The sequence below is a fragment of the Lissotriton helveticus genome, chromosome 1_1, assembly GCF_964261635.1.
Source record: "Lissotriton helveticus chromosome 1_1, aLisHel1.1, whole genome shotgun sequence".
In the NCBI taxonomy this organism is placed as follows: domain Eukaryota; kingdom Metazoa; phylum Chordata; class Amphibia; order Caudata; family Salamandridae; genus Lissotriton; species Lissotriton helveticus.
In genome coordinates, this window is record NC_136057.1 from 1,324,690,527 (window position 1) to 1,324,717,445 (window position 26,919).

Below are 26,919 nucleotides of genomic sequence, written 5' to 3' on the forward strand. Positions count from 1 at the left end.
GACACCTTCTGAATCATATAAATGCTAGCTTTTGGATGATTATATGAGTACATATATATCTCTTTATTGCTATAAGAGCTGCCTCAGCTTCTGCCGGTTCTAAAGTGAGCCTGGCTACAAATCCCCATGAAGGAGTGAGCCGGACTGATAATCATGAGTGACTCCCAATACATGGGCACAGTGTGATTTATTGGCACTTTTTTTTTAAACATCTTTTTATTAAACAAATATACAATACAAAACTTAAGAACTGACCAGAGCGCACGAGTATATTACATATGCATATTGAGATTATAGACTTCCAAAAGCGGATAAGTATTGCAGATATAACAATAGGTTGAGGTGTCCTCCGGATCCTATCTCAGGTGGAACACAAATATCCCCACGATAGGCATTCCAAGCACCCCAAATTTTACCCCACTTGCGAGGCCGCCCCCTGGAGACATATACAAATCTTTCTCGGAACATGCACCAGTCTAGGTCCTCCATCCATTTCCCAACCCGAGGAGCACGAGCCGCACCCCAGAGCTGAGGGAAATTGCGCTTGGCAACTGCGCAAGCGAGGGTGACCCACAATTTGCCATGAATAGAAAGATCAGTGGGCCCCCAGACATTTAGCAGACAACGACCCGCTTCCAACTCAATCCTCACACCCCACACTTCACTCATCTTCAGATGCACTGTTGTCCAAAAATCACGGACCTTCTCACACTCCCATATAATATGTAGGAACGTTCCAAGACCTCCACACCCTCTGCGGCAGTTTGCAGATACTGCCAACCCCATCTTTAACAATCCAGGGCCCGTTGTACAGGAGCGGTGTAGGATCCTAAGCAGGACCAATCGAAGTCGCATTGGAACCACCACTATTTTAGGGGAGGACACCGCCTCCCTCCAGTCCTCCTCATCCAAAACTAAGCCATCTGCGACCCATTGATCTCTGAGCTTCACCAGGGGATCTTCAGTATGGTTAATCAACTTATTATATGTCAAGGATATGACTCTGATAGGCATGTGGCCGTCAAGTAATCTATCCTCAAGGGGAGAGGCCTCCGGAGGTCTCTCACCAAGTGGAATCACAGCACTCAGCGCATGACAGATCTGAAGGTACCGAAACCGTTCAGTGTCGTGCAGCTTAAACTTGGTCTGCAGTTCCTCAAAAGTCAACATTTCATCCTTGCCCCACACATCACGCACATGAGAAATTCCAATCAGATCCCATCGGTCAAACACTTTCGTCTTCCACAGCATCCCCAACCTCTCCGAGCTCCACAAGGGAGTAGCCAGTGTTATGCGCCCTGCCCAATTAAGGACCCTTGTAGCCTCGTGCCATATCTTTGTAGCCATCAGAGGGGGACCCACCAAGGGAAACCGACCACATTTTGCATATAACACCCTAGTATACTCTCCTCCTGGCACCTGACCACGGTCCATAGCGAAACCCGGATCCATCGGTGAGCCATAGATAGCCTGATTGATAGGCGCCAACTGGGACGCCCAATAATATTTCCTGACGTTGGGCAGACCGATACCCCCGTCGTACCAAGGCAACATGAGTTTGGACAGTGCGATGCGAGGCCTCCCCTCCCACAGGAGACCCCGTTGTAATGATTCTATCTCACTAAAGTACGACGGGGTATTGGATCACAGGAGTTTTGTAAGACGTATAGTAAGCGTGGGAGGGCCATCGTCTTAAAAAGGACCGCACGGCCCAACAAGGAGAGTGGGAGTGTCTTCCACCTGGCAATATCTCCACGCAACCTGGCCAGCGGGGGCAACAAATTCAATTTAAAGCGAACTTTCAGGTCCCCCGATATCTGGATACCCAAGTACCGAAAGCTGACCAATTCAAGTTTAACCGGACAATTTGTAGGCACCCTGGGAGGTTCACCACTCAGCACGAAGAGGACCGACTTCGCCCAATTAATAGCGAAGCCAGAGTACCTCCCGAAAAGCACAAGAATATCCATGAAAACTATCAGGGAACTACGTGGATGGGTCAAATACAACAGAATGTCGTCAGCGTATAGCGAGATCTTATCCTCCCATTCGGAAGTCCAATGCAATCCCCTGATCGAACGATCCCATCTTACCCAGGCCGTGAGCGGCTCGAGGGACAGGGCAAAAAGAAGTGGTGAGAGAGGGCAGCCCTGACGAGTGCCTCTCCCAAGTGAGAAGTCACTAGATATGTGATTGTTTACGACCACACGGGAAAGCGGGGAGGAGTATAGAAGGCGGATCCAGCCAATAAATTTGGGGCCAAACCCCATCTTCTCCAGGACTGCAAAAAGATACGGCCACTCCACTCGATCAAAAGCCATAGTGGCGTCCAAGGATAACAAAACCGCCGGCTCATGGATGTGGGACGCACTCGCCACCACCCCGTGAAGTCGACGAAGATTAAGGGCGGTATTCCGACGCGGCATAAAACCGGACTGGTCCGGATGCACCAGCGTCGTAATGACCTTCACCAAGCGGGCGGCGAGCAACTTAGCCAACACCTTAGGCTCCACGTTCAATAGGGAGATAGGACGGTACAATGAGCAATCGAGGCGTGCCTTACATTCCTTATAGATGCTCACAATATTAGCAAGTCGCTGATCGTAAGGCAGCGCACCGCGATCTCTACTCTCAAGATACATGTCTTTCAAATATGGGGCCAAACGGTCAGCATGTAATTTAAACAATTCAATGGGGAGGCCATTCGGGCCAGAAGCCCTACCCGAACGAACCCCTCTAATTGCCAACGCCACCTCGTCATTAGTGAGGGGAGAATCCAGAAAGTTCCTGTGTTCGAGAGACAAGACCGGCATCGGGATGTCCCGAATCATGTCCGCGTTCTCCTCCTCCGTGAAATTCCCCGCGGAAGTATACACCTCTTCAAAATACCAGGCAAATTCATCCACTATCGCCTGAGGATCTGAAGACACAACACCCGCAACACCCAGACCTACCGGGAGCCCCAATCACCCTTTTCCAACCAAGCTATCAATTTCCCGGCCTTATCGCCATGTTCATATATCCTACTTTGTGTATTTGCGTGTTGGGTCTTTGCTGTGTCACGTGTTAAGGTTCTGTACTCATCCCGGAGTAACCCGATACGGTGCTCCACCCCAGGATCAACCCCAGAGGAGACAGCAGTCTCCAAGACCAGAAGGTCCGCCTCCACTCTATCTATTTCTGCCCTACTCTTCTTCTTCTGCCCAGAGATAAGGGAGAGTACCTCCGCCCGAGCAACAGTTTTGTAAGCCTCCCGCAGGGAACACTTCGACTCAACCAAACCCACATTCTCCTGAAAATAACAGTCCGTGGCACGCACAATCTCCTTCTTAAAAGCAGGGTCTTTCAAGCCCCATGCATTAATAGGTGCAACCCTACCCACATCTCCCAGTCCCACACGCAAACAGAGCCAGATCGGCGAGTGGTCAGACACTCCCCATGCCAAATGGGTCACCTCCTGTATAGAGGCGGCCTGAGCCGCCGGTAATAGTACATGATCTATACGTGAAAGCGAATGGTGTGCCGCAGAGGCATGAGTATAACCCACATCATTGGGGTGCCGAAGACGCCACCCATCCACCAATCCCGACGTGGTGACGAAATCCACAAGCCATCTGCACGAAGGCAAAAGCACCCGGGAGGGAGTCCTGTCTAACTCACCATCCATTACAGCATTAAAGTCACCGCCCAGCACTAACGTTCCTACAGGCAGTGTGAGGAACACACGGCCCAAATCCAAAAAAGCATCTGCTTGCAGCGCTGGGGGGACATAAATGGACAAAAAAGTGACAGTCCTACCCTCCCAAAGCCCCGAAATGCCGACATAGCGGCCCCTATTGTCAGACCACGTTGACTGAATAGTAAGGGGAAAGGAGTTCTTCACCAGGATCCCCAACCCCCCTAGAGCCAGGCGTAAAGCCAGCATGAGCCACCAGTTTGTAGCCCCCACGGTGAAGCGCCATGCAACGTTTACCCATGAGGTGGGATTTATTGGCACTTTAAACACAGCCCTGCCGCCTTCCTCTTGGCTTCAGCTCTGTCCCCATCAGCTTTTCTGCTCATGTAAAAGATGAAGTGGGGGAAAGTGAAGGCTAGGTCACATGGAAAACAAGGAGACTTAAAATGTCTTATTTGAGATCCCAACCTCTACATAGTCACTCATGGGAGCTCTGTAGAAGAGGGGAAACAGCCGGCACTTTCTTCTTGGCTTCAGCCCCCTCCTGATCTTGTTGCTCATTCTTCCTTTGTAATTCTTGGGTCATTTCTTAACTCCGATCATCATCATTATTCCTATTTCTTCATCCTGTTCTTTGATCCTGGTCCTTCCTTTATTTGCTCTCATTGTTTTTTTTTCGACCTTCTTCCTAGTTTTTCTTTGTTTCTTTGGTTGTTCCTGAGACATTCCAGTTCATTGGATTTAATCCTCTTTATTGCTCTGTTTTTCTCTTCCTGTAACTTTGTTCTGGTCCCCCTGTTGTGGTTCTTATTCCACGCTCTATATTCAATGCCTTCTCTGGTCCTTCCTTTCTTCCTCTTGTCCATTGTTCCATTTCTGATTCATTGACTCAAGTCATCCTTCTGTTTCTCTTTTCCAGTTGACTTTCATCTTCCTCGTCGCCAGTCCTTTCTTCCTTTCTTTTATTTTTGGTTCTCTTCCCAGCTGCGTATGTTCTTGGCTCAGCTGCTTCAATCACCTCTCTTATTCCTGTTTCTGCTGTACATTCCTTTGATATATTTGAGTTATTTCTATTCTTAACTTTGATTCACTTGCTGCTCAACTGTCTCTTTGTAGTACTGCCCATGTTCTTGATTTTTCCTGTTTCCTAGAATATGTAGCCGGGTAGTGGTACTCCACATCATACCGACCTAGATAGACAGCCATCCAGTTCGTTGGCTTGACTTCCGCGTTTCATGTTACTTTCTTCCACAATTTGTTGTTTCTTCCAGCTTCCAGCACCTTCCAGATCTTTAATGAAGTCCACAACAAATGCGCAGAAGTGAGGGACAGCCGCTACCTGACGGCGGCGCCCTGCGACACTAACTCAACTGTGCAGCAGTTCCAATGGCTCCCTGGGGGCAGGCTGCTGAGCATGGCCGCCCGCCGGTGTGTTGGAGCCCAGAAGAAGGCCAGCAAGTTTCCTATCCACCTCTACCCATGCAGCGAACGCAGTGAGCTCCAACAGTGGGAGTGCCCCAATGACACGCTGCTCGCCCTCCGAGGGGTGGAGCTCTATTTCAACTACGGCAATAACCGCCTCATGCTGATCATGCTGTACACAGGGGCGGGGCCATGGAGCCGCTGGGTCATCCACGGGACCCAAGATAGCGTGTGCTCATGGTCTTGTGAGGGTAGGTCCTGCAAACCAGTGCTCTGTTCCCCATGTACAGGGATGCTGGAATTATGCGGCAGGGGAGGGACAAATTATGCAGCAGTGTTGAATAAATTATGTGGCAAGGAAGGCAAATTATGCGGCGCAATGCTGCACATTTCGTGATAGTATTACTAAATTATTTTGTAGTTTTTACACTTGTTAACACTGTCTGGGCATTGATTGGACCTCATTAGTACGTGTTTAACACCCACAAAATAGCAATAAGCAACAGAAAGATGACCAGTCAACCTTGGCAAATGGCCTTCTATTGCATGCAAACACATGTTGCTGTGTTTTTAGTAACCTTTGAACCATTTGAGCAAGGAACAATTTTTTTTTGTTAAAATCTGCAGATTATCTGCAGATTATGGAGTATATGGCAAATGCAGTAAATCTATGTTTTTGGAAAATGCAAAGTGGCTGCACAATCGCATAATTCCCGTAGCCTTAAATTGCCTATATGAAATTATATGCTGCTCGTTATAACTCTTCTGCTTATTAAATCACCCCTCTTGCATTTTCCCTGCACCACAGGCCTCCACTGCAGCATGCATGCATTTTAGGCCCTATTAACTCTATAGTGCATAACAAAGCCACAGACCATGGGCCCAGTTGCCTCTTTTGTGTACCTAAGGACTTAGGCTGCCTCTACTATAAACTATAGGAGCCACACTGTCTCTTTCATATACTATACTATAAAGCATAGTTCACTCTACCCTTTCTATATGGATGGGTAGATTTACCAACTTTTTACACAACCAAAGTTGTGGTGCTAAACTGTGTTGATGGAGAGAATAGAACAGCATTATAACTATGATATTGCACTGTTTTGTCTCTCCCTGTGCTGCCCCTCTTTAGGCTGCCATGCACCAATGCATACACCCTTACATCATAGTGCAAGAGTGTTTGCATCCTATCAAGCGTAGGTTTTGTACTGGAAGGCGTCACTTCTAATACAAATACAATGCTTGAATACTTTTCCCACTTTGTATGTGTGATGTACAGTGCAGCACAGATGCAAAGTTGAAAAAATGTAGAGTTTAAAAACTTGCTCTTGCCTCGAGGATGTGTACCTTTTTGGTATCCCTGTGTACTTCAACAAGAAGAGAGTGTTAGGGAGAGTAGTATGACACTCTTATTCCCCGGTCATTCATCAATAAACAAAGCAAGAGTGTCTTAAGGAGTAGGCTATGCCACAGTAGGGAGCAACCGACTTAAGATACAGAAACGACCTCACTGGGACGTTTGAAAAAAACCCTCACTCACCACCTAGTGATGACATGCTTCATCATCGGGCTCCACCAAAGAGACAGAGTGTCTCTTTGGTGTGCTGCAACGCCAGATCTACTGCGGAGCGGGATAGTGAGTTCAGGACGTGTTGTGCAAAATTAAGCTAACGAGTGGTGAGGGTATAAAAAAGTCAGTAGTGTATCAAAAGGTAATTTTTATTCTATGACCACTAAAGACAATAATTAAAATTATGTGTATGGAAGCAGTCCACATTAAGTTGAGTGGTACTCTCAGTCTACCTGCATCGCCCTCTTCAGTGTCCAGTCCGAGGGCAATGCAGGTAGACTGAGGGTGCCGAGCGTCAAGGGCGGTGTGCCGAATACGCTCCCACCCCCCTCCTGAGACCCATGGTGATTTATTTAAACACCAGAAAAGTGCAGAAACCACAAAGTTGAAGCCTCATAAACCAGGAGTTATTAGGAAGACATTTATTCTTCCCAATTGTTCGCACTTTTTCACTGTTTTGTTTAATTTTCACTTTTACGCCCCTAGGTAAGGGTGGGCCTTAGCACGTCCATACCACCAGGGTATAGAACACTTTTAGTCCTGAAGAATTGGCGGGTAAAATTACACGGTTTCGATAGCAAGAAACATGTCGACTGATACATAGGAATCTACCACTCAACTTAATGTGGACTGCTTCCATACACATAATTTTAATTATTGTCTTTAGTGGTCATAGAATAAAAATTACCTTTTGATACACTACTGACTTTTTTATACCCTCACCACTCGTTCGCTTAATTTTGCACAACACGCCCTGAACTCACTATCCCGTTCCGCAGTAGATCTGGCGTTGCAGCACACCAAAGAGACACTCGGTCTCTTTGGTGGAGCCCGATGATGAAGCATGCCATCACTAGGTGGTGAGTGAGGGCTTTTTTCAAACGTCCCAGTGAGGTCGTTTCTGTATCTTAAGTCCGTTGCTCCCTACTGTGGCATAGCCTACTCCTTAAGACACTCTTGCTTTGTTTATTGAGGAATCCCTGTGTACCAATGTTAGTGATAGGGATATGCATCAAAACCCATGTGTGGTGGTATGGGAAGGCCATGTACCACCCATGGAACGCCAGCTTGGTGTAAAGTAGTGTGTTAATTTGGCCGACTTTCCAATGCAAATCTAGGTGCGAGTTGCAAAGTAAATACCACCACAACATTGCCCCAGGAATGTGTTACAAAAGTAACACAAACCTGGTGCAAAATGTTAGTAAATCTGGGCTGTAGTATTTCTCCCACATTTCCTCTCCCATGTAGGGTACCAGCTGCGAGTTCTATGTTTTCTAGGGTCATATGACCTGCACTCTCCTCTATATTATGGCCCCTGCTGCCTGTTCGTATGCTGGAGGACCAACACTTCCTAGTACTAAAGGGCCCTTTTTGCTTCTTCTGCATGATACAATGCCTCCTCTGCAACTCATAGAGCTTTCCTTACAGGTTATGTACTAATTATGTGCCAATCTAAGGTCAGGATGTTATTTTTGCCTCTGCAGGATCCTCGCCCTGCCAGAGAGGGTGGACCTTCTTCCAGGGTCACTGCTACTACTTCTCACACTCTGCAGACTCTTGGGGTAGTGCCAGCCAGTGGTGCCTATCCCAGGCTTCCATGCTAGTGACTATTGACAGCAAAGAAGAACAGGTGAGTGAGAAACCGCTCCAGGGCCAGTGGCCAGTCAGGGGTGTAGTGAGCATCACTGCAGATGGGAGGAGGGATGAAATATATGAAATATATGAAATGCCTCGGTGTTGTTGTGGGTATGTGTGGTCCTGGAGCAGTAGGATTAAAATGAGTGACAAATGGCATATGTGCAGGCCCCCTACACTGGTCTATGGGAATATTTTGACTGGGGGGGAAGGGTCAAAAACAATGTTTAAACGCCTCCAGATTGTACAAAATGCTGCTGCACGCCTCTTGCTCCACTCTCCTAAATTCACCTCCACCGCCAATATATGAAGGAACTTACATTGGTTGCACATTGAGCAGGGGTGCAATTTAAGGCGTTGTGCTACATGCACAAATGCCTGTCAAACACCTGACCCTGTTACCTGGAGTGGAGAGGTGTGGTGCAGCGGCCAGGGCAGCTGCCTTCGGAGCACAGGTTTCACCCTTCGATCCCCGGCGGCAGCTTAGCTCAGCACCATGTGACTCTGGGCAATAGCTCACTTAATTTCCACCAGGGCCCCCAGCGCCTTGAGACCCGTGAGGGAGAGTAGTTCGCGCTTTACAAATATGGATTTTTACCTTAGATCTTTGAAATCCAGACAAGGAGGCCGAGCGTTGTCCTTTCTCGGAGTGAAACTTTGGAATGATCTGCCTCTGACACTGAGAGACTGCCGTTCACTCTCCCTGTTTCGCAAATTGTTAAAAACTTGGCTGTTCGGATCCTCTGATTCTTCTTAATTGTTTTAATGTTTTCTGAGATTGATCAATGGCTCGACCCGCTTTCCGTATTGAACTCGGCGCTTGGAATCCTTCTTTTACGTAGCCATGCGCTTTACAAAATATGTAGAATAATGATTAAAATACGGTAGAATATAACGGCTAATTTACAGAGGGCTGTTCATTTTTAAGGGCATAAGGCAAACAGGATAGATTTACATGGAAGCTTGAGTTGTTCTTAGGCATTTTATGAGAATGCGCTATTGATAGAACTAAGTTACATAAAACTTCTAATTCCGTCAAATGGTTTGTAAATGGTTCCTTTAAGTAGTTTTCAGAAAAGTGAATTTGTTTGAACAAATGCATGCATGTAAAATGTAATTGTATAAAAGTGTACATTAAGAAGTCTATATCGCCATCCCTTCTCTTTAACAGTTTGTATCAAGTATGTTTGTAACACCTGTGAGCCACTAATCCATCTCTCCGCACCATTGCATTGTATCTGAAAGAAACAGGTTAGTATTAGATTCCTTACCTTAGAATACCCCCAGGCGTCAGACTGGATCCGGAAACTTTTGCGTAGCAGTACCCTTGCGCGTTGGTAGGTGTCGTCTGTGGCTCCGCATCCGTCGTCCGCGTCGTTGGCGCCGGGATGACGTCACCTGAGTACTTAGACGCCGCCCTCGCGCGCTGACGTCAGTTCCTATTTTTTCCGCGGCAGCATGCGCCGATCTAGGGAACAGTGGTACCCTTTAGTCATTTTTTGACTAAACTTTTTGATCTTTTTGATCCTATTTTTCGAAGTGGAACGACTCCAACGGTGCCGGTAGGGATGCCCGGGTTTAAACCCTGCGTTGACTGCAACCGACTGATGTCGGTTACCGACCCCCATCGGCGGTGTCTTCATTGCCTGGGGCCCGAACACGATGACAAGTCGTGCCCCGATGCCGGGCCTTGACATCGAAGGCTAGGCGGGAGCGGTCCCGCAAGCGCCTCGAGCTCCGGCAGTCAGCCCCGCGCCGTTCGAGGTCCCGGTCCGGACGGAGGTCGAGGGACCGGTCGCGGGGCTGGAGTTATCACGGCTCGGAGGTTCGACACCACTCCTCGAGCTCCAAGTCCTCAGGTAAGAGGCACAAGAAGTCGAAGAGACGACATCGCTCTTCCGACTCCCCTCGACGCTCGCGCGATGCGGCCCGGGGTTCGGGTGACACCGCCCACGCGGCTCTGCCGGAGCCGCAGGTGTCGCGGCCTGCTCCATACCCGCCGGTCCCTGGGCAGAACGCGACGCCGGAGGAGATTGAAGCTTTCCTCTCGGCCATGAGGTTGCTCACTCCTCCGTCGGGTTCCGCGGCGCCTTCGGGCCTAGCGGCCCCGACTGGGAGCCCGAGCGGGCCAGGTGCTTTGGCCCCGGCGCCGTCGGGTGCTTCGGCCCCGGCGCCGTCGTTCCCGACGCCGCAGGACTCTGCCGGATCCAGGCCCGGATCCGGGTCGTCGCCCGTCGACCTTACAACCTCGCCGGTGCCGGCTGCTAGGGTGTCGACCACGGTCGACGCCGTCCCCAGTCCCCCCCTCGATCCGGTTTCGGCACCAGAGCGGCGTCGCTCAACGCCGCTTTCGACGCCGATGGGAGATTTTTACTTCTATGATCCGGCCCCATCATTTGACCCTGCATACCAGAAGATGGGTGGCGAGGAGGATTGGGAGGGGTCTGAGGACCCTCTGGCACGGGAGTGCCAGTCTTATCAGGACTGGACAGGTGAGCTTGGGGACGCCAGTGGTCTGGACACTTCACCAGACACTGGTTTTGTCTCACCTCCTACCGTGGCTACGGAGGAGGGGGCAGCCTATAGTGTGGTGTTGACGCGGGCGGCCAAGGCCTTATCCCTTGAGCTCCCCGTCGCGGCTGTGAGGACTAACCTTCTTACTGAGGTCCTTAAACCGCAAGCAAGCTCTTCGGAGCCTCTGTTGCTGTTTAATGAGGCCTTGTCTGACGTTCTTCTGGGCACCTGGTCCAGGCCCGCTACAGGTCCTCCTGTAGATAGGAACGTGGCCAGACGCCACCGCCCGGCTCCGGGCGACCCTTACTTCCTGTCCACCCACCCCACCCCTGAGAGCCTGGTCATACAGGCCTCTAACTCCCAGCCTGCATTCCCTGACGGCTCCCCCCGATGGGGAATACAAGAGGTACAAACAATATGGCAAAAAGATGTTCTCCTCCCTGAGTTTGGGGTTGCGGTCAGTCAACACCACGTGCCTCTTGGGACGTTATACCCACGCTCTGTGGGACATGGTCGCGGACGTGCTGCCACAATGTCCGGAGGAGGCCTGGACTAAACCCGCCCAAGCCCTTGCGGAGGGTCGAGATGCGGCACAGTACTCCATCAGATGTGGACTGGATACTACGGACTCCCTGGGTAGAGCGATGGCAAGGACGGTGGCGATTCGTCGCCACACCTGGCTGAGGTCCGCCAACTTTTCGGCTGATGTCCAAAACATCCTTATGAACATGCCGTTTGATGGCCGTCGCCTCTTTGGCGACAAGGCAGACAGTGCGCTTGAACGCTTTAAGGCCCCAGGGCTACGGCCAAGTCCTTGGGCCTGTCGGCCCGGCGCCAGCAATCTGCTGCCTTTTGCCCCTTTCGTGGCCAAGGAAGGGGCGCCCCCACAGGTCCTGCCAGCCACGGGCCACATAATAACATCCAGTGCGGTGGCGGACGTGGTAACCGCCGTGGCAGTGCCCGGGGACAACGGCGTGGCCAGTCCACATCCACCCCTGCTGCATCCACCTCAAAGCCTTCCTAGTCCGAGCTTTCAGGCCCACGAGATGCCAGTAGGGGGCAGGGTATGCCATCACCTCCTCCACTGGCGCAACATCACATCGGACAGGTGGGTACTGCACCTCGTCCGAAGGGGCTACTCCCTCCCCTTCGAGGCGACCCCTCCAGCCATGCCACGCAGTACCACCGCATGTCAGGGGATCACTTGAATCTTCTGTGAGAGGAAGTTTCGGCCCTCTTGGCCAAGGGGGCCATCGAGCGCGTTCCTGGGCCAGAAGTAGGGTGTGGTTGTTACTCCCACTACTTTCTGGTTCCCAAGAAGGGCAAAGGGGGCCTACGCCCTATCTTGGGCCTGCGGAACGTCAACGGCTTCCTCCGGAAGGAGAGGTTCAAGATGCTGACACTGGCTCAGGTCTTAGCTGCCCTGGACCCAGGAGACTGGATGGTAGCGTTGGACTTGCAGGACGCTTATTTCCACATCCCCGTCCTGCCGTCCCACCGGCGCTACCTGCAGTTCACGGTAGGCCACGAGCACTTTCAGTTTACCGTGTTCCTCTTCGGCCTTACCAACGCCCCACGGGTGTTCACAAAAGTGATGGCGGTGGTCGCAGCTCATCTGCGCAGGTTAGGGGTGTCAGTCTTCCCCTACCTCGACGACTGGTTGTTGAAGGCGGGCTCGCCCCAGACAGTCGTCATCCACCTCCAGACTACGGCCAACCTCCTGCATCTGCTGGGGTTCTCCATCAATGTGCCGAAGTCGCACCTGTGTCCCTCTCAGAAGCTCCTCTTCATCGGAGCGGTTCTAGACTCGGCGCAGTTTCGGGTTTATCCCCCTGAACAGCGGGTTCGGGATATTCATGCTCTGATTCCGATCTTTCAGCCTTTATCCCGAGTCTCGATCAGGTTGACGCTGCGGCTTTTGGGGCTGATGGCCTCCTGCATCCTTCTGGTGCATCACGCCCGGTGGCGGATTCGGGCTCTGCAGTGGGATCTGAAATTTCAGTGGGTCCAGCATCAGGGAAACTTGTCCGACCATGTCTTGATCTCGGAGGGCACTGCAAGACAGTTGCAGTGGTGGCTCACGGACAGCGATTGGCTTAGCGGCAGATCCCTCTCCCTTCCCCAACCGGAGCACGTAGTTGTGACTGATGCGTCCCTCCAGAGCTGGGGAGGCCACATGGGAGAGGTGGAGATCAGAGGCCTCTGGTCTCCGGCGGAGTCCCGGCTCCATGTCAACCTTCTGGAGCTGCGGGCGATCCGACTTGCACTGAAGGCATTCCTCCCCTCTGTCCAGGGGAGTGTAGTGCAGGTGTTCACAGACAACACCATCGCCATGTGGTACTGCAACAGACAAGGCGGGGTGAGGTCGTGGACCCTATGCCAGGAGGCTCTGCACCTCTGGCAGTGGCTGGAACATCAGGGAGGGACCCTGGTGGTTTAACACCTGGCAGGTTCCCTGAACGCCAGGGCAGACGAACTCAGCCGCCACTGCATGATGGACCACGAATGGCGTCTGAACTCAGACGTGGCATAAGGCCTCTTTCAGCAGTGGGGAGAGCCTTGGTTAGATCTATTCGCCACAGAAGAGAACGCGCAATGTCCTCAGTTCTGCGCGTTGGAATTTCCAAGGCGGCACTCGCTCGGAGACGCTTTTCGTCGTGAGTGGAGTTGTGGTCTGTTGTAGGCCTTTCCGCCTATACCAGTTCTGCCCAGAGTGCTGAAGAAGATCAGGCGCGACCGGGCCCAAGTCATCCTTGTGGCTCCGGACTGGGCACAGAGGTTCTGGTATCCCGAGCTACTCAGCATGTCTGTCGATCCCCCGATTCGTCTGCCCCTTCAGGAGGACCTTCTGTCTCAGCAGCAGGGGATGGTCCTCCACCGAACCTGTCCAGTCTCCACTTACATGCGTGGGGATTGAGCGGCGGCAGTTGAGGCCATTTGACTTGCCTCCTGAAGTCTGTAATGTCATTCTGGCAGCCAGGCATCCCTCCACAAAATCGGTATACGCCTCCTGTTGGAACAAGTTTGTGGCATGGTGCACAGCAAAGGCTGTGGATCCCCTTTCTGCCCCTCTTTCAGAGGTTCTCTCTTTCTTCTTTCTCTTGCCCATCAGGGCTCTGCTCTAGGCACTCTGAAGGGCTACCTATCGGCCATTTCCGCCTTGTTAAGGCTACCTGATCAGCCCACCTTGTTCAAGTCCCCAGTTGTAAATAGGTTTTTGAAGGGCATCGCCCATATGTTTCCTCCAGTTCCTTTCGTGATGCCTCAGTGGGACTTGAACCTTGTTCTAACTTATCTGATGTGCGCTCCTTTTGAGCCAATTCTTAACTGTCCTCTTCGCCTTCTTACTCTGAAGACCGCCTTCCTGGTTGCCATCACCTCTGCCAGGAGAGTCAGTGAGCTCCAGGCCCTTTCTTCTAAACCTCCTTTCCTTTCAGTCCATCCGGACAAAGTTGTGTTGCGGACGCGACCCTCTTTCTTGCCCAAGGTAGTCACAGCCTTCACATTGGGCAGTCCATCACTTTGGCCATCTTCTTTCTGCCTCCACATCCCTCGAAAGAGGAAGAGAGGCTCCACCGTCTGGACCCAAAACATGTGCTCTCATTCTATCTGGATCGCACACGCCAGTTCCGGGTGGATGACCAACTCTTTGTTGGTTACGTGGGCGCTAAGAAGGGACGGGCGGTGCACAAACAAACCATTTCTCGATGGGTCGTCTTGTGCATCAAGGCTTGTTACTCTTTGGCTCGAAAGGAGCCTCCTGTGGGGCTTCGTGCCCATTCCACACGGGCCACTGCGGCTACTACTGCCCTGGGCCGGGGTGTCCCCTTGCAGGAAATCTGTCCGGCAGCTACATGGGCCTCGCTGCACACGTTCGCAAGACACTACTGCCTGGACAGTCAAGTCCGGAGAGATGGCTTTTTCGGCCGTTCCGTTCTCCAGGATTTTCTGGTGTGATTAATGGGTTCGCAGACCCACCACGGGGGTTGGTATTGCTGGGTTATCTATTCTAAGGTAAGGAATCTAATACTAACCTGTTTCTTTCAGATGCACAAGTTACTTAACTTCAGTAACGATATATCTGTAAGAACCAGTAGTTAGTATTAGATTCCTTACCGCCCCACCCATCCTCCCCGTTTCTGCGAATCGATATCTAGGGTTAAGGTCATCCCCTTTCAGGGCCCTAGTTTTTATGGCACCAGTGTTGGTTTTTATCATGGCTCTGTGTTTTCTGGCGCGGAAAAGCTGTGTATAAGAACTGACGTCAGTGCGCGAGGGCGACGTCTAAGTACTTCGGCGACGTCATCCCGGCGCAAGGGTACTGCTACGCAAAAGTTTCGCCTGGGCCTGGGGGTATTCTAAGGTAAGAAATCTAATACTAACTACTGTTTCTTACAGATATATCGTTACCGAAGGTAAGTAACTTGTGCAACAGGGGCGTATTGATTTTTCCCTAGGTCTTGAAACCTTGTTTCGAATGCAAGACATTGCTAAGGCAGTGTTGTGTATAGAAAGAGCGATTAAACACAAATGTGGTGCCTATGAAGAATAAATAACAAGCACTGGCGTTGCCAATAGGTCTCGCAGTAGGAGAGTTGGAGCTATTGGTTTTGTAAATGACATTTTATATTTATATATCGTTATTGGCATTGTCAATAACAATATATAAATATAAAAAGTCATTTACAACACCAATAGCTCCAACTTTCCAAATGCGAAACATATTGGCAACGCCAGTGCTTGTTTTTACTTGTAATTGTAAAGCATGCTATTGGCACAGGCTGTAAATCTAAAAGATAGCGCTGCCATCGTATTAAAAGCACACACTCACTGACTCGTGAAGGAAGATTACATAGAGCTGTCTTGCCCGCAAGTGCTAACTATGATTTAAGAGTACACTGCTGGTCTTTGAAGAATGACGGTACTCCTCTGTTTTCTTGATTTCTAACTTTCACTCTGCCCTAGTGCTGAGAGCAGCGAGAGCCCGCCTTGTAAAAGTGTCACGCACTGACCCGTGAAGATAAGCTTGCCACAGTAATGCCCTAACATAAGACAGAGACAGCCCAGCCGTGCACCAACAGGAAGCAATACAGCCTTTCCAACATATGCATGCTGTTTTGGGAAGGTGTGAAAAACTTAACTGCGGCTCCAAGACGACTGGGATGTCTAAGCAACTACCCTGAAGCTCTTTGCATTGTTCTGCGATGTGAGGAAGAACTGTGAATGACGGGGGTGCGGCTTTAACACCAAGCTAAGATGCAACTTTAGTTAATATCAGCGTTTGCCGGATAAAAGCATACACTTAAAAGGAGACCACCGAAGTCGTTGTTTGCGGCTATTTATAAGCAAACGTGAAACCATAGTGATGCCCCTACATAACACTGAGACCGAGTAGACTTCCACTAACAGGCAACACTACAACCAAAAAGTTGTTTTAGTGTGCATAGGAAGCACACGATAAGAAGTACAACAAAAAAGTTGTTTTAGTGTGTCTAGGAAGCATACGATAAGAAGTATAGTTTTCAGTTAGTACTTTCTAAACATGAAACGTTTGACTCAAAAGCAATATAACACATTAATAACTCTAACATCACTATACGTGTGGGAATAATTGTGTTTGTTAAGTGATTACGCTGCTTTATTAACGTTTGCACAATACTTGAGGTATATTGTGTGCAGTAATACAAATAGGGAAATGAGAGGCCTGTAAATAAGTTGCAGTAGGCAATAGGGCACTAGTGCTAAGAGCAAAGTACATGTGCGCCCTCCTCAGTAAAACCCTAACATACTGACTTGTGTTTGAAGATAAATATTACTAGTTGCTACAATCGCACTGTATATTTTTACCTGTAAAGCACGGAGCAGTCCTACTTGCAGATGCTAACTATTATTATAAAAGTACAGTGCTGGCCTTTCAAGAATGACGGTACTCCTATGTTTTCCTGTTTTTCCATTTCCTCCTCGTGCCGGACCCTAGTGCCGAGAGCAGGGAGAGAGCTGCGCCGTCCCTAGTAAAAATGTTATGCGCTGACTCGTGTGTGATATATAAAATTTAGTAGTGAATACTAAATTGCACAATGAGGAGCAGCGAGAACCTGCCTGGTAAATACAATCGCAATGTATATTTTTATCTAAAAGATAGCGCTGCCGTCGTATTCAAAGAAGTCCTGCCCGCAGATGCTAACTATTCTTTACAAAGTCCGAGAAATGCCCTGCTATCGAAAATAAAGCAGAAAGTAAAGTCAGACATCAGCGAAGTAGCCATCTGTAAAGCAATGGCGTCCTTCCACCTTCACCACAGCGTTCGTGTGCTGAGTCGGCTTGCAATAGTCTACCGCAGCCTGGCCTCCTTTTGATGTGGGCTGAGGGGACAAGGAAAGCCGTGGGGGGGAGGGGGTAGAGGGGGGGGTCGGGAATGCGAACGAGGGGAGAAGTGTGGCAGGCAGATGGCTGCGCGGAGGGAAGCCGGATGGGGGCGGGAGAGCCTGGGGGGGGGGGGGGGGCGCAAAGAGGAGAAAAGAAATGCGACACGGCGGGCAGGGGAGGGGGCGGAGCGGGTAAAAAAAAAAAAACAAGACGGAGGGAAAGGCAGATAAGGGGAGGGGGGAGGAGAAATGCGACACGGCGGGCAGGGGAGGGGGCGGAGCGGGGAGAGGGGAGAGGGTGTGAAAACAGCAGGGACCTAGAGTGCGGCTGAGGGAACTGATGTGCACGCGCTTTTAAGCTCAATGCACATGCGCATTGAGCTTAAAAGTCACGGGCACTGCAAGGAATCGCCACGATTCCTTGCAACCTGGTTAAAGACTGTTTAAGCCCCAATAGTCTCGCAAGCTCGATGCGCATGCGCATCGACAGGTGAGACCTAAAAACAAATAAGGTATTCAGTTAGTCAGTCAGTCAGTTAAACTTTATTTCAGTTAATAAGAACCATAAAAGTTCACATACAACATCATGAAATAAGACAAGAGAAAAATGAATAAGTATCCACACATGGTCAAATTCAAGCTTTTGTCTAAGCACAAACACATGGATTAAATAACACTCCTATCAGTCAGCAAAAACCTCATGTGTGGGTCCCCTATGCTCACCAAGAGTAACTAAGAAATCTTAGTGTTGTAAAAAAAAGGTATTCAAATATAGATATTCACATACTAATTTATTATAACCTGGTATCCTAAAAACGAAATAAATGAATGAGAGGGCTGGCATTTATGTACCGCACCCCACACCAAACAATGAAAACAACTACACTCTGGGAGTACAAGTCAATATGGCCCTACACATCCTAGTGTGCACACTGCTGCAAAAGTTGTATTCATTTTAAAAAGCAATGGCGGGCTAAAGATGTCACCAGTAGGATGTGGCCATCTTGCAAATAGGATTGTGCGTCATAAATAGTTATTTTCTGTGTGTGCGTTTTGAAGCAGAGCTACAAAGCAGGAAACATTTAAAATATTGGCTTGATTTATGTTTTTGAGAACATATTTAATCTACTTTAAATATTAGTCACTAATCCTCCTGGAGAGAAGCAGGTTAGGAATTAGAAATTATTGTAAATAATTATTTATAACCTAGTTTTGGGAGGTGCCTTTGTTCGTGTACATATATATGCTAAAACAACAAGAAACCTGTAAGTCGAAAAGTACAGAGAAAGATACGCTGGCATTGGAAGAATTGCACAGAGAGAGTAATTAAACTAGCTATCAACAAAAGCTGTTAAAGTCCTATCAGACCACCCAAATGGCGGAGCCTCATCACGTAGGACTCCTAGACCTTGGTTTGTGTGCAAGTGCCCAGACGTATTTTGGCATTGCATCACTCAGCCATGGTCTAGTCACCAAAGTTGTTCATGTGGATGGTGTGTCTGACATGTGCAGTGCAAAAAATCAAGTGGTGTGTATAAAATGGCTGAACAGGCAAACAAATAAACTTTAATGGCGTTTGCCTGAACGTCAGGTTAAAAATTAGTGAGGTGACAGTGTGACAAAATCACTGTCTAACTTGCTTGGTAAAGATCAAAAATTAGGGCCAACATGTTTCTGCCATAACGTGAAAGTCCACTGGCATTCTTCAGGGCCAAGCTGGAATGCTACTGCAAGTACACTACTAATTGTGTTCTAATTAATTGTGTGAAAGAAAATTTTTCTACCAAAATCAAATCAAATTGGTCATACAAGACCGTCCTACCGCATCTTCTTATGTAGTCCACAAGATGCAGTTGGTCTTCCCTGAAAACAATATATAAAAGGAGAAACCATGTAAATACTATACACAGGTACTGTATGAACAAAACATAAATATTGCTGTCACTCTAATCAGCACTTAGGAGATAAGTGCTGCTACTGTGCAGAAACCAATGCCAGCTCACTAAACACTGAAACACGTCCATCACCGTTTTGCGATGGCCCCATAGGGGGTGCGCAACCTGGCGTCACCAACAGATAATCTGTGTGTCATTTGACATAAGTATGAACACTTACCCATCAATTTTTGGGAAGTGAGCCTCACCTCACCCGGCAACTGCTCGGAATGATAAGGCCCCGCTCTAAACATGTAAATAGAGACAGTTCCAGGTTAGATATCTGTCCCTAGGATGTTACTTCTACATCTTGTTAAAACCCAGTCATTTTCTTTTCTGTCTGAAGAAGGTCCCCCACCAAGGCAGAACCTTCTGAATCCAAATAACTGACTAACATGTCCACCACTCAAATTACTTTCATATTTCTCTATACTATATCAACACTAATCCTTTATGGGTTCCGTAGTAGCGTGCTACTTGCCAAAAAAGCGATTTGACGCCTCGTCAGCGGTAGCAAGTGCTATATAAATGCAATTACAATACAATACAATACATAAATACTTGTTCCACTGGTTAGAGATTACACAGTTTCTCCCATGCTACAATCACAGCTCCGAGGCTACAGTGATTTCCACAGAGTAAGAAACTAAGGGACTTATTTACAAGCCCCTTGCGCCACCGGTGCATCACTTTTAATATGGGAAAGAGTGATGTACGGGCGGCGCAAGGGGCTTGTGAATAAGGCCCCAGGGGAGTAAGTAATTTATTGCACAGTTATTAAAAACCTTTACAGATGGAATTGAAGGAGACTTCATCACTAAAATAAAAGCTGCAATTAAAATGTTTAAATATACATAATTTACGTTTTCCCATTAGCCTAAAACAAAGGTAGAAAAGTTGAAGTACATCCGAAGAGAAAGCTTACTTCATTCAATCTAAAACAAAGCTACATAATAAAGCCTCACAAGGCTACACATAAACCAACCATGTTTAAGCTACTGTTAAGCACTGTACATTGAAATAAAGTTGTCTACAAAAAAAATACGGAATATTATGAATTAGGATGATAGTCCTATATTTAGTTTCAGACAGGATATTGCAGGCTTTATCTAGAGGGCTCCCCATTATAGTTCTACATTTGTTCTCGTCTGAGATGACTGGGGCCCTTGCTAGGCCAAATAAACCCCTACACTATAAAACTAGATTTTGCTCCAGGGTATAAGTGAGAGAAAAGATCTTCGTCAATGGTTTACCTCCATCAGGTTATTCTCAACAGGTTCATCATGGCTGTGCCTCTAAGCTTCAAAATTTGTCGAATTTTGATCTGAACTTCCTCCAGTGTCTTTACTGCATGTAGCATACATTTCACCAATCTCGCAGTGCTTCCTGGCATGAACCTATCTGTAATTGCAAGAAGGCCAGAAGCGTCTCAGGACCAATAATGGCTCACAGATAAATTTGTGTGCCCCGCAGAGTCTGTAGACCTGCTACAAAGATCCTTTTAACCTGTAAAAGAGATACTCTTTGAGACAAATTATTCTGCACCTTAACCGTAGTAGATCTTTTTACTGTGAAGGTTCAGCGGATAGTCCAGAAAACGTGTAATTCGGCCTGCATTGTATAGAAGTGGACTCGAGTTGATAAACGCAAGCCTATCTACAGCTTCAGTGTTGAGATCTCTCGGATTAATTTTGCCTTTTTCAGAAGAAATCTACTTAATGCTTTAGGAGGAATGGGGGATTCCCAAGGATCTCCAGCCCTTAAGAAATCCATCGAGGCTCTCAAATCATTGTGCCATCTTCAGTTTTCATCCATAAGGATTTGCCAAATTGTGTGTTTCAAGGTGTCTTTACTTGCATTCTTTGCGTTTAATCCATATGCCAAAAAGCGTGCTTTTAGAATCAAGTTTTGCCTTGGAAGATTAAATTCCAATCACAAGCACTCTGCTGGGGCAGCATTTGGAAGTGCAAATACTGAGCGATGACATTTATTTTGAACTTGATCCAGCCATGACTCCAGGCAATCTCTGAATGTGAATGCTTCATACAGTAAATCTAACATTAGCTTTCTGTTGATGACCTTACAGACGGCTGATAAATGTGGGCCATTCATTTTTTTGTATCAGCTTGCCAGAAGTCCAAATCAGTGCCGCACGGGCGTTCTTCTGGGAGGGGAAGCGGGCAGTATGAGTGCCTCGTTCATTGAGAAAGACACCCAAGCCTTTAATGGTTTTGACTCTTTCCAGCTTCCTATCACATAGATTCCATGCTCCTTTTGTATGGACTTTCCTACTTAATACTATGATTTTGCTTTTGGCTGTGTTTCTTTGAATGTTATTCAGCTTGCTGTTTGACTCCAAGGCAGTCAACGAGCGCTGGAGGTCAATCTGAGTATGGTCGAAGATAATAGCGTTGTCCCCATATAGGAGCAGTTGCATTTTCAGACCCGCAATTCTCGGTGGGAATGCTCTTGCTTTTGCTAAATGTGCATTGATATCAGCCAGGTACAGGATAAAGAGGAGGGGGGCCAGAATGCGACCTAGCTGTACCCCCCTTGATGTTGCCATCTTACCCTTCATGACCCAGTTAGATGTTATTCGCATCCGCACCCAAGTTTGGGAGTAGAGGCTGACTGTGGCATTTAGCAATGGAGTTTGGAGACTCCAGTTTTGCAGCTTGGGCCATAGTAAACATGTCCTGATGATGATCCCTCTACCTTAGTTGGGATTGAAATGTCATCGACTTCTGTGTCTTGACCCTAATATGTTTTACTTGAGTTTCATCGGAGCTTCAGTTGCTACCTCTGCTGTGACTGACTGTATTTGTAATTACTGTAGAGTCACTATGTATGTAAATGCCTGAGGTTTGGAAATCTGTTGATTTCCAGCCTTTCCATTTTGCCTACGTAATTGTTCTTTAAGGGGTTGAATTATTGTTGAAATAAATGACCAGATTCTCTACTCAGAGAAAGGCAACATAGATCTCATTGTAACTCTATGTCTCAATGTTTATTACCTTTATGAAGGGACCAATGTCTTGTGGACATAGGAGAAGCACCTTTTTTCCATTGCTGCTTCCAACAGAGCATCCACTGCTGTCAGGTTGTCCTTGGCCCCACATCCTTTTCGGAAGCCTGTCTGGATACACAGTATTAGCTCATTAACCGTAGCCCAATGTTCCAGCTCTTTAAGAAGTACTTTTGCAAATGTTTTACCATCCACATCCAACATGGCGACGAGCCTATAATTTTGTGGTAAATCTCCAGGACCCTTCTTATGTATGTAAACAGAATGGAGCCTCTCCATCTTTGAGGCATGATGTTAGAAAGCAGACAGTTCCTAAATAGTGGGAATAGAACGTCCGCCCACTCATGACTAGCTGTCTTCACAATTGCTGGCAGACCATTAGGGCGGCCAGTGGTCCCTGTGGCTCACAAAGGCTTGATTTCAGTTAGTACTGGGCATAATTTAGGATCAGTGCTTGGAGGTACATCTGCACTCTTCTTCATTGGCTCCAAGCTCCACTGGAGCTACTGCCTCACCCGCCGCATACAGGGTGGCAATAAATCTAGACCATGATGCAACTGAGACGTTACTGTGAAGCGGAGGTTTATTTGGCCCCAGTAATTGATTCCACATAATTCAAACCCTAGTCTACAAGCTTTTCTGGAGGACACAGATTCTCATGGCGCAATACACAGCTCCTACGGCCCACGTGCCCTCCTGTCTGCATTACACAGCTCATGGAGTGCACAGGCCCTTGAATCCATATTACACTTCTCATAGAGTACAGCGGTCCCCGTATCCGCATTACCTAGCTTGGGGACTACACAGGTCCTTGCATTCAGAGTGCACATCTTAATGAGTGCACAGACCTGCATTGCTACATTGCACAGCTCATGGGTGCGCATGCCCTTGTATCCTAAATATACACCTCATACAGCGCACTGACCATGAGAGCACGTACTAATATCACATTACAAAGTTCCAGAGATCAAAGCTACTCGTAACATCAGGACAGGTCCTAGAATCCACAGACCGTCATATATTATTACACAGTGTCTGGAGTGCACACACTATTATTACCACATCACACAGCTTCTAGACTGCACGGAAACAAGTATGCATGTTACACATCTTCTTGAGCATACAGGCCTCCATGTTCATATTACACAGCTCACAGAGTGCATAGGCCTTCATGTCCACATTGACCAGGTCCTCATGTGTACAGGCCATATATCCACATTACACAGCTCACAGAGTGCATAGGCCTTCATATCTACATTGACCAGGTCCTCATGTGTACAGGCCATATATACACATTACACAGCACACGGAGTGCATAGGCCTTCATATCCACATTGCGCAGCTTCTCATGTGTACAGGCTCATATAACCACATTACACAGCTCACTGAGTGCACACGCCACCATATCCACATGAATCTTGAGCTGAGAAGACTAACTGGTTGTCTGGTGCATTGCAGGCATACATCGCGGAAGCCACCAGGCCCCGGTTCTTCTGGCTTGGACTGACGGATCAGAAATCTGAAGGGTCCTGGCAGTGGACGGATGGGACAGCCTTGTCTGGAATGAGGTACTGCACTGAGGTCTAGCGTGGAGGGAGGGAAGTGAAGGGCTATTGGGGGCTGAGGGGTCGCAATGATGTCTTCTTGGGGAGGGTAGCCTAATTGTTGCAATGCTGGGAACAAGATCCTCTCTAACCGGAAACCGTGAATTCCACTCTAGCACAAGGCACTTTTCCAGATGCTTTACAAAGTGGACCATATGCGGAGAAGGCCTTTGATAGGGTCTCCTGGGGCTATCTGTGGAAGGTTTTGGAATGGTTTGGTATTGGTGCAGGATTTATCAAGGCTATTCAGGCTCTATATGTGGAACCGATGGCAAGAATTAGGATTAATAAAGGATATACCTCCGTAGTACGGATAAGGCGTGGTACACAGCAGGGCTGCCCGGCCTCGCCGCTTCTCTTCGCGTTATATCTGGACCCCTTGCTGCGAAGGCTGGAGGAAAATACCAATATCCTTCCCGTTAAACTCCACGGGCAGGAGTATAAGATATTCGCGTACGCAGATGACGTAGTGATTATCACACGAACCCAGAAAGAGCAATAATAGAAATAGAGCAGGAGGCATCAAATTTTGGCGGAGTATCAGGCTATTCAATAAACAAAGGGAAGACACAGATTGTGCAGAATAACTTTGTAACATATCAGGATACAAGAGTGGCCGCAGAAGTGGTATATTTAGGAATAAAAGTTACAGCTGACCTGGACAGACTGGTAGAGTTAAATATGGGTCCACTGCTGGCAAAAGTAAAAGAAAACACCGAAAGGATTCACAATCTACATCTGACCTTGATGGGCCGCATTAACATAATAAAGATGGTAAGCTTCCCGAAGTTTCTGTATCTTTTCAGAGCTATTCCATTATATTTTGACCATACATGGTTTAATAAATTAGAAGGGATACTAAACAGGCATATATGGGCACAGGGGAAGACAAGGAGAGCCTATCCGTATCTCACGTTATCTAGAGAGAAGGGGGACTGGGGGCACCAGACTTCAGGCTTTATTATTGGGCTGCTGCCTTGCAGTATTTTCAGGAGCTGATCGGGGGCGGTGGTCTAGGGCAAATTGAGGGAAGGTTGGGATTCACTAATGTATACACTGCACTATTGGGCGAGGGGGCGGAGAATGGATTTTTAAATACAATTGATTTCAGTTACTTTAAACATACACGATTTAAGACATTAAGGGCGGTTTATATGATGTGGAAAGCGATCTCAAAAACACTGGGTCTAGGTAGGTTTAATAATTATACACGGCTTTACAAGAATTGCTCATTACCGGGAGATATTTTTAGGGATACAATCATGAGGGACTGGAATAACAAGGGGATTGTAAAGGTTGGTAATCTCCTGGATATTCAGGGGGGTATACTACAGTTTGGGGAACTGCAAGCTAAATTTGGGCTAGAAGGTCGCAGCTTTTTTAAGTACCTTCAAATAAGAAGCTTTCTGTTACAAAAGCAGGGTGGCCCATTAGGTCTTGGTCAGAGCAAAGTAATGGAATATATAGAATGTTCCACCCTTTGCACAATTAGGCAGCTCTACGCAGAACTCAGTGCAATTAAAAACGATGACAGGCGGAAATATGCCCTAAAATGGATAGAAAAATTGGGTACCGACTCAGAAGGCTTCCAGGCATCCCTAGATTTTGGACGCACTGTGCTCTGTTCAGCCACATTACAATCTCAACATTATAAGACTATTTATTCACTGTATCATACCCCGGCTAGAATCGCACAATGGGGCGGCACGTCCGGAATAATATGTCCTCGCTGCTATTCTAATGATGCAGACATTGTACATATGTTTGCACAATGCCCACAGCTGTATACCTTAAAAACGCGATTGAGGAATTCATGGAAATTTCACTAAAGATTAAGATAAAGTTTACAGATGAACTAATTATCTTGGGGGTCGGGGAAGGTGCAGAGGGATTGCCAGTGGAATTTTTGTTTGTCTCTCTGGCAGTTTATCGTATTTGCATAGCAAGGACTTGGCTGGATAAGGTTCCCCCCTCGTTCCAAACATGGATTGCAAACCTTCTCGCTATGTATAACCTGGAAAAAGCAATATATGATAGGAAGGGGCGAAGAGCTAAGATATTAGGGCAGAAGATATGGCAACCTATAACTAGCTGGAAAAATGGCAGGGCTGGTGAAGGGCAGGCGGAGGTTGCCTTGACGATTGTTATAAAAGGTATAAAAGCTTGTCGTGTCCTTTTTTTTTTTCTTCTTTGTTTTTTGGTTTCTCTTGGTTTATTTGGATTTCTTATGCCATTTTTTACTCTCTTAGCCCTTTTATAGGTGTATATTGTAATTTTCTGACTTTGTAGAATTAATGATGTGTGCTGTAACATGAATTGTATTTGTGCAGAATAATTATAAATGCTTAATAAAAAAGTAAAAAAAAAAACAAAGTGGACCATATTCACCATCTATTAAAAAGTGCTAACAACTGTGAGAACAGGCAACCAATCAGAACCCTCCACGCTAAAGACGATAGACGTCTCCTTTCTGATGTTTGATAAAGTCAAAGTCTAGGTGCTGAGGTTTCGATACCAACTGCAACACTTTATGCAATAAGATGTGCATCGAAGGCACAGTACGGAAGCAGTTGACAGGACACCTCCCTAACAGCACAAGCATTAAAACATTGTGTGGTTACTCCTTCCATCCCCTCCTGTATGTTATCTTTTCCTCGTTTTGGCAGGTTCATACAAGTTTATTCACTTGGTCAATTTGATTTATTGCTCAAACGTGTTTATTATCCAAATGTTCCATGTAATGCACTTGAAAGAGCTATAATACAGCGCTATACTGTATCTGATTGTTCTATGACATTGAGTCCTTTGTTAGTGTTCCTGACCCTCAGCCTACATATGCACAATACTAACATCCAGCAATTCTACCATGGCAGCAAACTTTAACTTTTGAATAGACATCTGTACTCTACGCCTACATTATATGCATACGCACAGTGAGGATAACTTTTTTTTTTTATAATATCTTGTTTCTTGCTATACCCCTGCACAGCAATGATTGCCAACGCCCAGCACTCGGGGATGTAATGTTATGTTAGTGGTAACAATCATTATTGTCCCTTTAGTCACAGTGGTCGGATGAATAGGATTTAGACATCCTGATATGTTCCTTAATTAAACACGGCTACGTACATGCTTTCACTGTTCATGTGGTCGTTTTAGCACACTTCATTTAAG

General features: G+C 47.5%; 1 protein-coding gene across 1 annotated transcript in view; it reads left to right on the forward strand.

Moving 5' to 3' along the window:
• Window positions 1–26,919, forward strand: part of LOC144772771 (macrophage mannose receptor 1-like) — a 55,819-nt gene that overhangs the window by 10,357 nt on the left and 18,543 nt on the right. The window contains exons 3-5 of the mRNA XM_078657327.1: window positions 4,948–5,349; window positions 8,153–8,298; window positions 23,600–23,709. Of these exons, the coding sequence (XP_078513453.1) occupies window positions 4,948–5,349; window positions 8,153–8,298; window positions 23,600–23,709 (658 nt within the window). The remainder of the gene's footprint in view (window positions 1–4,947; window positions 5,350–8,152; window positions 8,299–23,599; window positions 23,710–26,919) is intronic.